The sequence below is a fragment of the Petromyzon marinus genome, chromosome 19 (assembly GCF_048934315.1).
Source record: "Petromyzon marinus isolate PM22_M1 ecotype Great Lakes invasive population chromosome 19, UKy_Petmar_22M1.pri1.0, whole genome shotgun sequence".
NCBI classification, from domain to species: domain Eukaryota; kingdom Metazoa; phylum Chordata; class Hyperoartia; order Petromyzontiformes; family Petromyzontidae; genus Petromyzon; species Petromyzon marinus.
The window spans coordinates 4411462-4430336 of NC_133685.1; the positions used below are offsets into that span (position 1 = coordinate 4411462).

At 44.4% G+C, this 18875-nt stretch overlaps 1 protein-coding gene and 1 long non-coding RNA gene across 2 annotated transcripts in view; one reads left to right on the top strand and one right to left on the bottom strand.

The window, feature by feature from the left end:
• The window catches only part of LOC142925099 (uncharacterized), a 137674-nt gene that overhangs the window by 40201 nt on the left and 78598 nt on the right, over window positions 1-18875 (bottom strand). The window lies entirely within an intron of this gene.
• Window positions 1-18875, top strand: part of LOC116943749 (uncharacterized) — a 191585-nt gene that overhangs the window by 20374 nt on the left and 152336 nt on the right. The window contains exon 4 of the mRNA XM_076067955.1: window positions 11815-11899. Coding sequence (XP_075924070.1) covers window positions 11815-11899 — 85 coding nt within the window. The remainder of the gene's footprint in view (window positions 1-11814; window positions 11900-18875) is intronic.

Genomic DNA, 18875 nt, shown 5'->3' on the forward strand with positions numbered 1-18875 from the left:
GCTTTGTGACGTCATATTTAAGGGGGGTCTGACTTTTTGTGACGCCGTGTGACGAAGGGAAGGGGAGAGGGTCAAAAATCGTCCCAAATCGTGTGACGTCATTAATGGACAGCCCCTTAACAAGGAAAATAATTAACAAGGCTCCACCACCTGTACAGTGAGGGGAAGAAGTATTTGATCCCCTGCTGATTTTGTACGTTTGCCCACTGACAAAGAAATGATCAGTCTATAATTTTAATGTTAGATTTATTCGAACAGTGAGAGACAGAATAACAAGAAAATCCAGAAAAACGTATGTCAAAAATGTTATAAAATGATTTGCATTTTAATGAGGGAAATAAGTATTTGACCCCATCTCAATCAGAAATATTTCTGGCTCCCAGGTGTCTTTTATACAGGTAACGAGCTGATATTAGGAGCACGCTCTCAAAGGGAGTGCTCCTAATCTCAGCTTGTTACCTGTATAAAAGACACCTGTCCACAGAAGCAATCAATCAAACAGATTCCAAACTTTCCACCATGGCCAAGATCAAAGAGCTCTCCAAGGATGTCAGGGACAAGATTGTAGACCTACACAAGGCTGTAATGGGCTACAAGACCATTGCCAAGCAGCTTGGTGAGAAGATGACAACAGTTTGTGCGATTATTCGCAAATGGAAGAAACACAAAAGAACTATCAATCTCCCTCGGCCTGGGGCTCCATGCAAGATCTCACCTCGTGGAGTTGAAATGATCATGAGAACTGTGAGGAATCAGCCCAGAACTACACGGAAGGATCTTGTCAGTGATCTCAAGGCAGCTGGGACCATAGGCACTAAGAAACAATTGGTAACACACTACGCCGTAAAGTACTGAAATCCTGCAGCGCCCGCAAGGTCCCCCTGCTCAAGAAAGCACATATACATGCCCGTCTGAAGTTTGCCAATGAACATCTGAATGATTCAGAGGACAACTGGGTGAAAGTGTTGTGGTCAGATGAGACCAAAACGGAGCTCTTTGGCATCAACTCAACTCGCCGTGTTTGGAGGAGGAGGAATGCTGCCTATGACCCCAAGAACACCATCCCCACCGTCAAACATGGAGGTGGAAATATTATGCTTTGGGGGTGTTTTTCTGCTAAGGAGACAGGACAACTTCACCGCATCAAAGGGATAATGGACGGGGCCATGTACCGTCAAATCTTGGGTAAGAACCTCCTTCCCTCAGCCAGGGCATTTAAAATGGGTCGTGGATGGGTATTCCAGCATGACAATAACCCAAAACACACGGCCAAGGCAACAAAGGAGTGGTTCAAGAAGAAGCAGTCAGTCTCCAGACCTTAATCCCATAGAAAATCTGTGTAGGGAGCTGAAGGTTCGAGTTGCCAAACGTCAGCCTCGAAACCTTAATGACTTGGAGAAGATCTGCAAAGAGGAGTGTGACAAAATCCCTCCTGAGATGTGTGCCAACCTGGTGGCCTACTACAAGAAACGTCTGACCTCTGTGATTGCCAACAAGGGTTTTGCCACCAAGTACTAAGTCATGTTTTGCAGAGGGGTCAAATAATTATTTCCCTCATTAAAATGCAAATCAATTTATAACATTTTTGACATGCGTTTTTCTGGATTTTGTTGTTGTTATTCTGTCTCTCACTGTTAAAATAAACCTACCATTAAAATTATCCACTGATCATTTCTTTGTCAGTGGGCAAACGTACAAAATCAGCAGGGGATCAAATACTTGTTTCCCTCACTGTACGTGTGCATGATATTGAACTTCGTGCCTCATTGGTTCGGAGGTGCGGTTACCGTTGCTGACTCGCCCCTGAACAAACAAAAAACGCAAATTAAACACTCAGCGCGTGCGTCAGAGGGCGAGCTTGTGAGGTGGTCAACGTGGCTTAACAGTTGAGAGCGAATCTAAGCTGCCACTGCTGAGATTCTGATTTCAAATCCATGCAGCCGCAACCTGATTGTACGTGCGTACGTGTACGTTGAACTTCTTTCGCACCGTACGTAAACAGCCATGCTAACTGGCGGGTGGACAGAGGCGGCCGGCTAGGGTGGACTGAATAAACTTCCACCGCTGTTTCAACCGTTGCGCCGGAAGGTCAAGTTGAACCGATGACCTCTGGACGGCAGGACCAGAGTGCGAAAGCCTTTACAAATACGGTTGGAAGGACAACAAACTACACGTGCACAGAAGCAGTTCTAAAGAAACTAGTTTTCTATCCTTAATTCTATTTTTTTCAAGTGGAATGAGTTGATGGTCTCAGCCCGGCCATCGATGGCTGCACAAAAAAATATTATTGAATTAAAAAAAAATCAAATTTGGCTTAATGTCAGCTCAGAATAGAAACAAAATCGATATGACTGTCCTGGAGGTGTGGGGAAGGGTAACAAGCTAAACACAAAAATCAGTTCGAAAGAAATGAGTCTTAGATCTAGATTTACAAGTGCATAGTTCCTGGTGGCTTCCTAATATCGAAAGGAAGAGAATTCCAGATCTAGCACTGGCCTTGGACAGGACACGTCGCCAGGAGGGCCAGTGGGCAAGGCTAATCACAGAGTGGCAGCCAAAGCAAGGAAGAAGCCCGGGTGTGTGTGTGTACACGTCCGTTGTGGAGATGGACTGATGAATGGAACTCTTCTGCAGGTGCTCAGATCGATTGTTACATCGCAACAGACTATGATGGATGGTCGATAGCTTGGGGAAGGCACCATCCAACGGTGGATAGATCATTACTGGTAATGATGGTTGCAGGTTACCTCCAATTTCTGGCAACTCAACATCACAGCGCTTAGATCAGTGATAGTGGGGAATCGTGTATTGAATGTGATTGCTTAGCGGAAGACTTAAATACAATTTGGAAATTCAGGAAAAATCTTGCTCTTATGGGTGAAACCAACGAACATCTTAGGCTGTCATTTTGGAGTTTTCAAAATAACAAAATAAAGTTTTGATTTGACTGTACGACAAATGTCAGCTTTTATGGCCACTGTGGCAGTGCGAGAAGAGACACAGGCCACTTAGCCGCGATTGCCCAGACGCGTAAACGATTTAACGAGCTACAAGAAACTATATAAATATACATTCCCCAACTAAGACGTTGAAATGTGTGCTCATGTTAGAGGCGAATTGTAGCCCAAAGAACAAGTGTGATAAAATGACGACTTAAATTGTTTAATTTAATTCATGTGCAGCCCCTCAAATGTTCGCTCGCGTCACTGCTGGCAGAAGTGCCCCCACTAGAAGTTAGTTCTAGAGAGCCCCTCTGGAAGAGGGTATTTTGGCCTACTCTTCCAGACTGTGGTATACCTGTACTTCTGGGTGGACAGAGGCATTAAAACAATCGATAGAATGCAGTAATGCTCAGTTATAAACACGCGGCCGTTATTTGATCAGATTTTCGTCCGTGCAACATTGCTAAATGTGCACAAAATTGCTGCTTCAATTATATTTGCTCAATAAAAAACATCAAATATGATGCATTACAACTGTAATTTGACGTTTTTTAAACTACATTTTGACTTTACTACATTTCTAATCGAATTATACGTTACATTATTATTCTAATTACACATTAAACTGTTGTGAGAAATATTGCAGTAAAATTGACGAGAAGTGGTAATAAAAAATGTTCGATAATGTAAATGAATTTTACCTGAGGCAGGATACAATCAATCAGGCTCATGAGTGTCAGGGTAATGATTAAGAGAGATTAAGAAACCAAAAACACATTCGTCAATAACAGTGGCATCAAAAGAGAAAAGGTGATGGTCCTTCTTCCACTGTGGTTAAGAAGGACCATTGCCAAAAACGTCGCCTTATTATACATTTTGTTTTATTGTAAGGTCGCGGTGTTGTTCAATGAACGTGTTGAGTTGTTGTTGTTGTTGTGCTTGTGCCCCACTGCCAGCGCAGCAGCAGCAGCAGCATCGTCAGCGGATTATTTGTCTAGCGGATTGACACGGAGGCTTTCGCGATCAATATTATTCACAATTAAGGGTTTCGTTGGGTCAGACCGCGAAAGTGTAGATGTGTCGTTAACCTGCCACCACCCTACACAGCCAATTAATTGGCACGGTTTGTTTACGTGATAAGCCTTACTAATTGGCACGGTGTGTTTACGTGACAAACCTTACTAATTAGCACGGTGTGTTTACGTGATAAACCTTACTAATTATCACGGTTTGTTTACGTGATAAACCTTACTAATTATCACGGTGTGTTTACGTGACAAACCTTACTATTTAGCACGGTTTGTTTACGTGACAAACCTTACTAATTGTCACGGTTTGTTTACGTGATAAACCTTACTAATTAGCACGGTTTGTTTATGTGACAAATCTTACTAATTATCACGGTTTGTTTACGTGATAAACCTTACTATTTAGCACGGGTTGTTTACATGATACACCTTACTAATTAGCACGGTTTGTTTATGTGACAAATCTTACTAATTATCACGGTTTGTTTACGTGATAAACCTTACTAATTATCACGGTTTGTTTACGTGATAAACCTTACTAATTAGCACGGGTTGTTTACATGATAAACCTTACTAATTATCACTGTTTGTTTACGTGATAAACCTTACTAATTAGCACGGTGTGTTTACATGATACACCTTACTAATTATCACGGTTTGTTTACGTGACAAACCTTACTAATTAGCATGGTTTGTTTACATGACAAACCTTACTAATTGTCACGGTTTGTTTACGTGATAAACCTTACTAATTGGCATGGTTTGTTTACGTGACAAACCTTACTAATTATCATGGTTTATTTACGTGATAAACCTTACTAATTGGCATGGTTTGTTTACGTGATAAACCTTACTAATTATCACGGTTTGTTTACGTGATAAACCTTACTAATTATCATGGTTTATTTACGTGATAAACCTTACTAATTGGCATGGTTTGTTTACGTGATAAACCTTACTAATTATCACGGTTTGTTTACGTGATAAACCTTACTAATTGGCACAGTTTGTTTACGTGATAAACCTTACTAATTATCACGGTTTGTTTACGTGACAAACCTTACTATTTGGCTGTGTCGGGTGGTGGCGGGTTAACGACACATGTATACCCAAAAAAAACCTTCATTATGTTTAGCGGATATTAAGGTGCCCTGTGCAAGTGTGCTGCCAAACATGTCTTTGTTAATTTAATTTTTATTTCAAGCGCTTCGTTATCACACACGATGGGTGACCTCTTAAGTGTCTCTTCCAGTCGACAAATTGCGGTGTTTTTTATTGTTTTCACTCTCAAAATGCCAGTGTAAACTCAAAGACTTGAGCAAATGTTGTGATCAAGTGCACTGTAGTTTGGGTGTGAGGCTGGTTTAAGCATCACGATTGAGAAGTCAGTGTTTAACAAGGAGTTATATATTTATTTTCACATTTTCTAGTTTTACATCACCATTAGCAGCACTAACCGTGCACAAAAAAAAGAACATGCATAAATAACCTGAAGTGAAATGGTATGGTGTGCAAGAGTTTGTCGGTTTAAACGTTTTAAAATATAGTTCTCACATTAAAATGTCGGCTCACCTTTACTACTGCACGATCTAACTCAATAGGCCGTCCAGGTATGTTACAGTGTGTATTTGCTTGGTGACGAGTAATGCTGTATTGCTTTATCTGTGATAAAATATTTGGACACATTTTAAGGCTTAAATCGTGAACATTTGAAAGTGATAAATATTTTGCCATATTACATTTCCCTCCAGAACGTCCTCCTCTTCATCAAAGAGAATATGTGATTCCTGGCATATCTGAATGTTTTGCTGTAGAGGCCTGCATACAATTCCTCCACTCAGATTCGACCAACTCTGTCCCTATCGGTGAGCATTTATTAATCCTTCCAAGACAACTGAAAGTTGTTTTTAAAGACATTGCTCTCGCGGCAGAGAACTGTAGCGACACGACCGCACTCTGTGATAGCTAGCGCCAAACTGCGCCACCACGCCCTCTCGCAGGGCCTTGTGGGAGCCTCGGTACGGATAAAGTTAATTTATTTTAGTTTTTCTTCCGGTTTCGTTAAAAGCAGAATTGGAAGAAAAACCGATGACATATCTGTACGTCATTGGAACGGAAAAGGGTTCATGGCTGAAGATGATCAGAGTACCCTCGTAGCTTTAATTGGATGCCATCAATATATGGATAGGTGTTGTGTTTGTGGAAGGAGCTAGAGGCGCCGTGATGTGTGTGTATACCCACGTGCCCAGGTTGAGTGGTTTCAGGTGTATTCCGCTATGGGAACAACTCAAACAAGGGAAGCTCCACGCTAAAGCACAACCACAGTGATTGATTATAACATTCACACAAAAACACGACAACTTTATTCGTGATAAAGTTATTTTTTTGTCGGGTGGTGGCGGGCTAACGACACATTTATACTTACGCGACCTAATCCCCCAAAAAAACTTTGTTATTACGAACAATGTTGGTCGCGAAAGCTCACGTGTCAAGCACCAACTTAGCTCCACCAAATATGACCTGCCCATCACGTAACTGCGGTGTGACCCACTTATACTGCTGGGTGGACAGAAGCAAGGGGGGCGGATTTGAGAAACGTGTACCGTTGTTCGGCTGTCGTGAAGGAAGTTGAAACAGGAAGCGGCGATCTGTGGATCGCGGGTCCAGCGTGTGCTCACCATTACGGCACAGAGGCGTCCCCAATTATGTGCGCGCGTGTGTGTGTGCGGTTTCCACGAATGGCCAAAAACCTTTCGTGTGAACTTTGTGCGAAGTGTGACCTTTGAGTGTGACCTTGTAACACGATCCACTCGTCATAAAATGCCTCCCACCCCCCCCCCCACAACAAGCAGGGCTAGCTGCATCTCATGGAGGCAGGGGGGCTGGGGGGGGGCGGTGCAGTAGATGCCTTTGTGGGGGGGGAGTGGGGGGCACCGTAACGATGATATACCGCGAAGGCAGAGAGTGAACTTGGGTGGGTTGAGGCCAAAGCGTCGGCCCTGCCAAAAACAAGTAAGCCCTGTGAGGGAAGAGGATGCAAAGATAATTTAGTAAGTGAGGCTGACGGGGCTGGATAATTTGTCGTGCACGGGGGGCGGGAATTTTTTAAAAAATATTTTTTTGCTTTGCTCGCACTCCGAGAGCGTTTTGTGCTCCTCCGGCAGGCCGAGCACTTACGGGCGTCGCGAGCCTAAGTGGCGAGACCACATCGTGAAATGAGAGCGGCCGTTCATTTGGTTGATTGCTTGCGGCGCACCCAGAGAAATTCCACGGAGTGAAAAAAACCCCACAACAACCCCCATTAAGAGTCAACGGGTGCGCTAGATTCATTAAATTAATGTTTGAATGTTTTTATATTTTTTTACACCGTTTTTTAAATTGGTGTTTTAATTAAGATCGTGTTTTCCACACACACCCTTGCTTTATATTTTATCGTATCATTATCTCGGTTAACGGAGTACCTTAAGTGAAATGTAACTCAGCCTTAGTGTTCTATTCTTTGTAATGACGTGCGATAAAGTAATAGCTACGTATTAACAAGAGGAGTGCACAAAGGAGAATGTTAGTGTAAGTAATGTGTTTTTATATATATACATGAGCAGAATCAAATTTTGATTTAAAGCTTTCGTGACTACAGGGATTCATATTCTTGGTTCTTTCGGTAAAGTCACGTAGAAGGGAAACAATAAAATAATAAAAATATAAAACAATAAAATTGTATATTTTATTATTTTGTTGTTTCCCTTCAACGTGACTTTACCGAAAAAACTAAGAATATGAATTACTGCAGTCACGAAAGCTTTAAATCAAAATTGTATTGGTTCTTTCGGTAAAGTCACGTAGAAGGGAGACAATAAAAATATAAAACAATAAGATTTGATTGTTTTATATTTTTATTATATAAAACAATAAGAATATGAGCAGAATCAGGCAAGCGGAATTGACGTTAATTAGGATTTATTTTAATCAGCTTAGAAATTTATTATATCAGAAATTTTATAAAAAAAAAAGATATGAAAATCTACGTCTTGTTGTCTGTTAATTGAATTACGATTATAATTATTTTTTTCTGGGGTACGTTAAAGGTACACTCTAGTTGTTAATTTTCATCCCGATGCTTTTGTTTATACTTAATTACATTTTAAGTTTGATCAAAAAAATTAAGCGTGCCAAATTCACGTTGCACATTTCCATTTGTTACATTTGAATTTCCGCACGGCAAAGGGTAGACTGGCACATCATCCAATTTGATTTCTCAAATTTGTATTTTCTTATTCGTGGTTGTACAATTGCATTAAAGAGCATGCCTTTTCAGAAGTGTAATTTTAAGAAGAAGAAGAATGCTTATGAAAGGCACATTAGTCAATACCAGCAAAGCCACATTTGATATTTTAATTTAACAAAAACATTTGCATGGAACGTGTCCCAGAGGATGTTCACCGTGGGAGATGGAACAACAAAATCAATTCGTCCTGCAGATGCTGGGCCGATCGTTACACCGCAGGATCGTGAGAGGTGGCTGCGGCGGCTTAGGGACGCCTTCATCCAGCAGTGGATTGAACATGGTTGGTGGCGATTGAAAGGAGTCCCCAAATGGTCGACACTTTAAAGCTGGGGATCGTCCTTTCTTTGTGGACGCATTTTCACAGCCCGGCGCCAATTCACTGCTGGACGATGGGCCTCCACCCTAAGTGGTGGTGAGGAGGCTTGTTTGACCATACTTCACCATGCTGGTCAGTGTGAGCTCGTCAAGGGTCTAAGGGGTTGTTCAGATATCACTCGCTACCGCTGGCTTTGAAGGGGAATCGAGCTCAGCTTTACGAGATTCCTAGCCTAGTGCATCGACCACTGCACTCTCCATGCATAGGTGTGGGGTTTTACTTCCCAAAGATGTCAGCATTAAACGATCAATTTATTTTATCGTTCAACTTTGCACGGTCCCTTTGAAAGTGCTACCGCAAGAGAGTGGGTGGAAATGCGTCCGCATTGAAGGTTAGTACCCCTGCAATGAGGAGCGAGCGCTACCTTGGGATGCTTCAAGGTTTGTGGGTCACGTTGCACCTCCGGTCTGCCAACGATAATGCACCGCACAGAAACACATCAAACGGATTCCAGTCATTTCAGGCGATGCTTTAAGCCGGCTGCTGTTTCATCTGCTCCTTGTTATTTTTGTTGTTGTTGTTCAAATCACGGTTGCTGAGCACAGGAGTAAAAGGCCCCAAATTCCGAGTGTCCAGCAACAAACAGCACTATTGAAGGCATAACAGAGTCAACGATGTCTCTTGAGTTGAGCGAGGTTGAAACAACTTTGGTACGGACACGATGAGAGGGGAGTTCTAAGGCAGAGCAGTGCGAGGGAAGAATCGTAGAGAGAAGTGTTGTAACCGGCAGCGTGGCGTGCAATTTGCGGGTGTTTGAGTAAGTTTTGGTGAGCAGGAGTGCAGCAGTTAGCACGCTGCGCAGGAAGCCCAGGAACCCAAGTTTGATTCCCGCTCACCCAAGTTTGATTCCCATAATTATGTGGAGCAGTTCTGTGTGTAAAAAAACATCGCCACTGGGGAGACAAAGGCGGCTAGGCGTGGTGCTGGCCACCCATCCCCTCGTGTGCCGTGCTGGCCTTCCTAGGTGCTCGCAAACAACACTTGCCCCAAAAAACATTTTACAGGCTATACGGGGGATTTTTTTGTCTTTGAGTGAGTGAGTGAGTGTATGGATGAGTGGGTGGGTGGGTGAGTAGGCGGATGGGATTGAGTGTGTTGTTGTGACCTTCAGTGTGTTGGCTGAGCACAAGGGTGGACGAGACGATGACGGGGTTGTTTGGTGGACCGAGTTCTCCACATGGGTGGAGGAATTGGGGAATGCGGTCCGTGGCAACCGTCGTTTTGCCCGTGAAAATAAAGCATTTCGGGCGTTGTTGTTCAGATTTTTCCCATGAAATTGCAAAAAACCGGGCTGGCCGCCTTGCAAATGAGCAGTGCGTAGGCCAAGAGGGTAACTTATCGGCAACAAATCAAAGTGGCGTATGTAGGGAAGTAATTACACGCTGAAAAATAAGTTGTCCCTCCCCACCTCGCTTTCTCGGGATATTAAAAGTAATTTTTTTTTATCAGTTGCGTAATAAGAACAACGCACCACTCAAGGGCAATGCATGCGTCCAGGTAGTTCTCCCCTCTTCTGTTAGTGTGCGATATAATGTTGGCCACGATACGACGCAGTTATTTTTTTTCCTCCCAATCTCAGAGGTGGCAACCCCTTAAGCCACATCGTTCTATATTCTTGGTTTTTTCGGTAAAGTCACGTAGAAGGGAAACAATAAAACAATACAAATATAAAACAATACAATTCTCACGACGTTTCGACTGCAACACAAGCAATCATCATCAGGTGTGAAAACCAGAGCAAGAAAACTGATGATGATTGCTTGTGTTGCAGTCGAAACGTCGTGAGAATTTTATTGTTTTATATTTTTATTATTTTATTGTTTCCCTTCTACGTGATTTTACCAAAATAATTAAAGCTTTCGTGACTACATAAATTACTCATTTTTTTCGGTAAAGTCACGTATGTAGAAATACCGTAAAATTATATTAAAATAAATCAATCACGACGTTTCGACCGCAACACAAGAAAATTTGAAAAAAGTGGCGTTTTTTAAAATTATTTTATTGTTTCCTTCTACGTGGTGACTTTACCGAAAGAACCAAGAATATGAATCCTTGCAGTCACGAAAGCTTTAACTCAAAAATTTAAATCGACATCGTACTTTGACTGATGTGAGGACAAGAAGGTCATGTGGACCACAGAAGAGAGAGAGCGAGAGGGAGAGGAAAAACAAAAACCCCACCACATCTTAAGCCATTAAAATTGCAACGAGCGATAGTTTGTTAACTGTCATTCGTCTGACGTTAATTACCTCTAACCATTATTAAGTATCCAATCATTTCTACAAAGGATTATCTTGACTTTCACTTTTTTTTTCAAAAAAGATCCAGAGTTTGCTCGGCACAATAATTAAGTTTTGTCTGTTTCCTAATTAACGCTAGGGGGTCGGTACCACGTGTGTGTCGGACTCACTCGCGCACAGGAAGCATTAACAATCCAGAATATAGAGGGTTTTTTTTGGGGGGGGGTTAGATCGCGTATATATAAATGTGTCGTTAATCCCACCACCACCACACCCGACACAGCCAATGAATAAGGTTTGTCACGTAAACAGAACGTGTCAATTCGTCACTAGTACAGCACACCGGTGTGTTGGAGAGCAAATCCACAGCGTTTCGCCAGTAATTACAAGTAGCATCATCAGGCGCACACAGCCAGATTTGTGGAGAAAGTCTCCTGTTTCGTTCATTAAATACAGGGATAGATGTGATGACGTCGCTTGTGAGCCCTTCACGTGCGAAATGGGGGGGGGGGTAATTAATGCATATAAATTACAATGGATATCCATTGTAATTGGATATCCATTGTAATTTAGGAAGCGTTAACATTTCATGTGAGCCCATTGTGTCACCGAACGGCTCAGGCCTGGGGTTACGCACGTCCAACGCGCTGCCGAACATTTTTCTGAAATGCAAATCGTGAAACGTGATAAAAAATGTAACAGCTCCAGCTTCGTCAGCCTCGTGCCCTCCAACAGTCAAAATAATGTTTAATTTGAGGAGTTAAAAAACAAACACACACACACACAGCCTCGTGCCAAGCTGTCAGAGTGGTCAAATATTACAGTGTGGAAATTAGAACCGTGGTGGTTTTATTTATATATTTTGGCTGTGTAATTCCACGTGAAACAATTTGTCCTGCCGCTCCCCCCCCCCGCCGCCCTACCCCCCATTTGAATGCAGAATGCAGGAGATGGCAAGAATCTTGTTGTTGAGCGGAAGCCGTCGCGAAGACGATGACCCATCAGAGCCCAGGACGCTTCGCAAGGTGAGCGAGGGGGGGGGGGGGGGCGGGGCGGTGAGCTCGTGTGTCTTGAGAGGTCGGAAAGAATAACCGCCCCGTCCGAGTTCACGATCGGGCAATCACCGTGTCGGAGGGTAAAGGTGCAGCCTTGAAACCGCTTGCTCACGACACTGCTTGGCACAAGGTGGTGGGGGGGAGGTGGCGGGGGGTAGTGGGCTCTAGAGAGATCCCCTCCAGACGGCACGCTTAGTCCCCACTCATCCACGCTGGTCAGACGTCTTGCGAAGAGGTTTGAGTACCCACGCTTCACCCCACCGCTCAGGCCCTGCCGATGTTTACCGCTTGGGGGTGGAGACAGAGGCGAATTTAAGCAACCCGAGGCGTCGTCCGAACTGCCGTGCCGTGCCGCGGTGGTCAAACCCGGCGGGGACCACTGCATCCAGTGGGATATCCACGACACCACGGCAGGCGTGACACCGCATTGCGCGGAGATGGGAGGGTGGCAATGTTTCCACCCTCCACGTCGTGCTTTTGGCTCAGCCACCTATGATGCAGGTGCTGCTGCTGCTGCTGATGGTGGTGGTGGCTGCCTTGTGTTGTAAATCTGTTATACGGGTGGCCCCTAATTTTTTGTTGTTGTTGTTGTTGTTCTGTTGCACACAACACCTTGTGTTGCCCAAGCAGATTTGATCCGTTTGTTGACTCGGGGTTCGGACCTCTCATGTCCCTAACTCGTTTTGCCCCCCCCGCCCCGCGGTTCCGTCTCCGCCGGCCCTGCCGGTACGAACAACTCGGGCCACTGACCCGCTCGGGCGAGCACGCGCTCGCCTGCCCTTAACCGGCGACCCCACGCTCACCTCGTCCTCCTCCGGAGAGTTGTACTGGCCCCACAACGAGCCCAGGGGGCCGCTCTCCGGCGGCTCGAGAGGAAGCGCCGGGGCAGAAACTCGGGGCGGCCCGAGGGACGTTTCGCCGCCACGTTTTGCGCATCGCTGGCGAGAGACGTCGCGGCGAGGGAATATTCTCGGGCGACAGATCCCGTGGGGGCCACTTAGCCTTGCCAGCGCCCGCTCGTTCCGCTCCCTGAGCCGGTGCGCCTGTTCGCTACTTAGCGCCGACGCACTGCAGTGTTCGGTTGCCAAACTTTTTTTCATGAAGAAGGGCCATTTCGCCGAAACGTCGCCTGGCATCGGTGTTATTGACACATGTTGTTGTTGTTGTTGGGAGTTTTGTAGTGTTATTGACACGTTGTTGTTGGGAGTTTTGTAGTGTTATTGACACGTGTTGTTGGGAGTTTTGTAGTGTTATTGACACGTTGTTGTTGTTGGGAGTTATGTAGTGTTATTGACACGTGTTGTTGTTGGGAGTTTTGTAGTGTTATTGACACGTTGTTGTTGTTGGGTGTTTTGTAGTGTTATTGACACGTGTTGTTGTTGGGAGTAAATAGTGTTATTGACACATGTTATTGTTGGGAGTTTTGTAGTGTTATTGACACATGTTGTTGTTGGGAGTTTTGTAGTGTTATTGACACGTGTTGTTCTTGGGAGTTTTGTTGTGTTATTGACACGTGTTGTTGTTGTTGGGAGTAAATTGTGTTATTGACACATGTTGTTGTTGGGAGTTTTGTAGTGTTTTTGACACGTTGTTGTTGTTGGGAGTTTTGTAGTGTTATTGACACGTGTTGTTGTTGTTGGGAGTTTTGTAGTGTTATTGACACATGTTGTTGTTGGGAGTTTTGTAGTGTTATTGACACATGTTGTTGTTGGGAGTTTTGTTATTTGTGCTTGTGCGCCACTGCCAACGGATCACCAAATAATATTTTTCGACTATTGCATGACATCATGTGATTCTTTTTTTGTTCATACTTGACAATTGCACTCATGATGCTCTGTAATAATAATAATACTCGTGCTACTATCGATGAATTGAAAGATGTTTGTTTGTTCATCATTCATCTATTCTATTCTTGCGTACGGCAATATGTTTGGGAGCTAATTGCCAATGTCGTGGTCTGCTAGCGACGACGAGCGGGCTTCAGAAGAGTGGAGTTTACGTAGTTTATCTATTTCTTCATTGAAGGAGCGCAGACTACTGTGGCTCTACTCTGTGGTCCATAGTTTGGTTTGCATGGCCACAGTCGCACTGTGGCTTGTCTTTACACATTGAGAGCCCGAAGTTGTACAACGACGACGATGATGATCAGCACTTACACCAAAAATCATGAACAACAACAACAATTCAGCCTTTCCAAAATGGCAGTTTGTTTTCTGAGAGGGAGCGAGTGACCTGTGCTGGAAATCAACCAAAACATTGAATGTAGATAATTAACAGCTCAGTGAGCACTGCCTCAGCTGCACGTCGCTAAGAGTGAGGCATTGCGCACATTCCAGCTGCACAGGGGCTGCCACGGTGGCTAGGAGATGTTAACTACCTCGCCTGGTATACAGGAGGTCGTGGGTTCTATCCCTCTCTCATCATCATCACGGTGGCTAGGATATGTTAACTACCTCGCCTGGTATACAGGAGGCGCGTGGGTTTCATCCTGACCATGACGCCTGATGTATATTTGGAGTTTGCGTGTGTCTCTCTCTCATCATCATCACGGTGGCTAGGAGATGTTAACTACCTCGCCTGGTATACAGGAGGTCGTGGGTTTGATCCCGACCATGACGCCTGATATATATTTGAAGCTTGCGAGTCTTTCTCTCTCTCTCATCATCATCACGGTGGCTAGGATATGTTAACTACCTCGCCTGGTATACAGGAGGCGTGTGGGTTTGATCCCGACCATGACGCCTGCTGTATATTTGGAGTTTGCGTGTCTCTCTCTCATCATCATCACGGTGGCTAGGAGATGTTAACAACCTCGCGTGGTATACAGGAGGTCGTGGGTTTGATCCCGACCATGACGCTTGATGTATATTTGTAGTTTGCGGTGTCTCTCTCCCAGTGGTCACGTGGCATTTCCTCCGGGTCCTCCGATTTTCCCCTCCACATTTTAGAATCAACATCACGCGTTTAGAGTCCTTGGCTGCTGCTGTGCATTTCCTCACGATAAACCACTTCGTTGGGGCTATCATTTTTGGCCGAGCTCGCTTTTGACAAAGAGCTATACAGCTCACTGGGCCATATCTGGTAAAATAAAATAAAAATTAGCTTACATGTTTGGACAAGGTGAAGGGAAAGAGTGGGGAGTGCCCTGCCATGCATATTCCATTACAGCGAAAAAATACAGACATGGGCTCGGTATCAAGAGGGCTCGGAAACTAATAGCACGAATAACCAATACCTAAAATTTTGATTTAAAGCTTTCGTGACTACAGGGATTCATATTCTTGGTTCTTTCGGTAAAGTCACGTAGAAGGAAACAATAACATAATTTAAAAAACGCCACTTTTTTCATTTTTTTTTGCTGTGGCTTTCACACCTGATGATGATTGCTTGTGTTGCAGTCGAAACGTCGTGAGAATTTTATTGTTTTATATTTTTATTATTTTATTGTTTCCTTCTACGTGACTTTACCGAAAGAACCAATAATATGAATCAATACCTCCTTTTGGCTTCTCGGTCAGCCAGGAGAGCAGTGTAATGTGCATTTGTACAAAATGTATGTGTGTGTTATTAAGTCTACACCTTGTTCTAGAGTCAATGACACTGCCCTGAAATAATAATAATAATAAAATATATTATAATAAAAGAGAATTTTAAAATATATATAAGCAAATATAGAATAGCCCGTGATCATGGACCCTCTTCATCGCGGAGATATACGGTACTTCCTCGTTTAATGCGGTAGATGCGTTTCTGAAACGCGCCGCGTTACGAAAAAAAAAACACGTTAAGCTAAAAGCTTTCCCCCATGAGGAATAATGTAAAAGTTGGGAGTTGCAAGATACGGTGTAACACGCGCACAGTAAGACGGTGGGACAAAGCACTCAGATGAAGGTACCCCATGTGCTGTATCATTCCACGCATACACCCAAAATTCCCATAACCGCTCAACCACGCAGCTAAAGAAATTCGTTTCATCACCCACCGCTCAGAAACGGCGTTGTAACGGTGCGCGTTCCACGTTGCAACGGTGCGAGTTCCGCGTTGTGCGAAAGGTATTCCCCAGTAGAAGACGCGCGCTATAGCGAAGACGCGTTTTGTTGAAAAACGCGTTAAGCGAGGCCTCACTGTAGAGAGGGCAAAGAGATAGGGCAGAGATGCAGAGTGGCTCATGGTTGGAGACTGCCCTGTACACCACGAGGCCTTGATGTTCATCTACTTTCGACATGAACTATACATTTGCTCATCAACATTGACTAAGCCCGAAGGCTGTTTGCCCCCCCCCCCCCCTCCTTGAAGTTAAACCGATTCCCTGTTGTATAGCTATCTTTGCCCTTCAACACAGCTTGATATAAGCAGTGATAATTCGAGACATTGCTGGTATTGGCGCTTTGCTGTTTCACTTATCTGTATAGACTTCAAAGGCCCTGTTAGTGCATAATTGGTGCATAATTTTTCGTAGGTAGCTAAATTATTGATATTTGAGTCACACATTTAGTTGGAATAACTAGTTACGTAAAACAAAGTAAGACGCGGAAAGGACGACGCAGCTATTATTGTAAACATATTCCGACTGTGTAGATTATCACAGTTGCATTTCCAAACTCTCCCGTGTGTTTTTTTCGTCTGTGCAGCAACTCACGCCGAACATGGCACAGCAAATACAGATCACTCATTGCCATAATTTAATTGTGTCATAGGTGGACTCACTCCCGCCAGAGGAATGTGGACTTTCCACCACTGGCTCAGGGCTTTAAAGAGGAGATGACCACTGCCTCAATGCTCGTTTGAGATAAAAATCGCCGTGCCTCTCTATACTTTTTTTTATTTGATACAAAATTAAGCACAATGATTCCAGTGCGATTATTCATGAAGCCGAACGAGTCAACGCGCTACAATATAAGGCGATCAGACATTACTCGTCGTGTTCTTCCAGCCTTCTATTGAAATCATGCTCTCTACTTGTCAACACATCATGCTCTCTACTTGTCAACAAATCATGCTCTCTACTTGTCAACAAATCATGCTCTCTACTTGTCAACAAATCATGCTCTCTACTTGTCAACAAATCATGCTCTCTACTTGTCAACAAATCATGCTCTCTACTTGTCAGCAAATCATGCTCTTTACTTGTCAACAAATCATGCTCTCTACTTGTCAACAAACCATAGGCTCGCTGGTGGCCAGTCACCACAATTATCGCTATGACCATGGTAACTGTTCCGATGAACGCCACTCGTTGATTCCTCCACGGTGGCGAGATGTTAACTGCCTGGTTTACAGGAGGTCGTGGTTTAAAGCTTTCGTGACTGCAAGGATCCATACTCTTTGGTTCTATTCGGTAAAGTCACGTAGGTAAAAAATAAAACAACAAAAATCACGACGTTTCGGCCACAACACAAGCGGCCTTCATCATGCTAAGTCGGCCAATCAAATGCTAATTGTTATGCTAATTCCTTTGTCAAGGCACCTTGTTTCCTCGCACACAGCTTTAAGGTCGCGGTCTGAGCGTGGCTGTGTTTCACTCCAGCGCTGTCCTCGAGACAGCCTGGTCCCTTCACCTGATGAAGGCCGCTTGTGTTGTGGCCGAAACGTCGTGATTTTTGATGTTTTATTTTTTACCTACGTGACTTTACCGAATAGAACCAAAGAGTAAGGAGGTCGTGGGTTCAATCCCGACCCTGCCGCCTGCTGTATATGTGGAGTTTGTTACATGTTCTCCCCGTGGTCGCGTAGATTTTTCTCCGGGTCCTACGGTTTTTCCGTCCACAGTTAGAATCAACGCCGCGCGTTCAGAGTATTTGGCTGCGATAGATTTCTACGTGATGAGCGACTTTGTTGAGCCATCATATGTGGCCAGGTCGCTTCTGAAAAAGAAAAATATAACTCAGTGGGGCTTACCTGAAACAATAAAATAAAAAAAAATTTGGTTGAGAACTAATGCTCTAACCATCATAGCGTGTTCAACCACCACAATCACCACAGGTTCCTGCTCTTCTCTCCCTGCTTACTCCCACACACTGTTACACTTTGGAATTCCTCCCATCATTATTTCCCCCCGCCCCCCCCCCTCAAATTCTAATAACCCTGCTAAAAAAAAAAAAACCGTATTAACCCTTGTCTATGACTAGAGCACTTCGCTGGTGCTGTTTGTTGCTGGCAGTTTGGCGTTTTGGGCCGTTGGGCACTGCACTCGGCAAACCGTAATAATTTATAAAAACCCTCCCCACTGGCTGTCAATTTAAGAGCAAAAGCACTGGCCCGGAGGGTGATTGAATCGTCGTTTTACGCGCCGCTTACCGCTCACACATCCGTTTGTGAGATAGCGCGGCCGTGATGTATTCGCGCAATTAGCGGAAGCACCGCGCCGTGAACAGGGCAACCCGAGCTTCATTCCCAATCGGGGCTAACGTCACTGGCAGTGTTGAAGCACTGGGTACTGAAGTAGTCGTCAATAAGCCTCGTGACCGAGACAGATTCGTTTGGGGCGGGGGGGGGGGGCGGTGGAGGAGAAGGAGGACTGCATATCGTTACGAATCGATCATTTGCGTTCTTCCGATGTCCTCTTACTGGGACTTTTTGTGAGTCTTTTCAAAAAACACATTTGCAACGCGAGGCCACCCTAGGCTCTTGATGAAGTGCCGCAGGTCTGCATTAAGGTTTTTTTTTGTATTCCTTTTCCCACTCATTTGTAAGGGTGATGTATTAGCGCAGTTAGCGGAACCTGAGAACTACATCATATCCTCCTCGCTTGGGGAGTCACGGTGGCACTGATGAAAAATTTCCCCCCCCCGCCCCCTAAATGTGACAAATAGCCGCATCATGAATCAGCAGTCAAGCCTTGTTTATTGAGGAGAGGGGGAGGGGGGAGTGCGAGGGAGCACACACCGAGCTGTTCAACCCATCCACTCCACAATCAATGATTCATAAACTCATTACCGTGCTATGC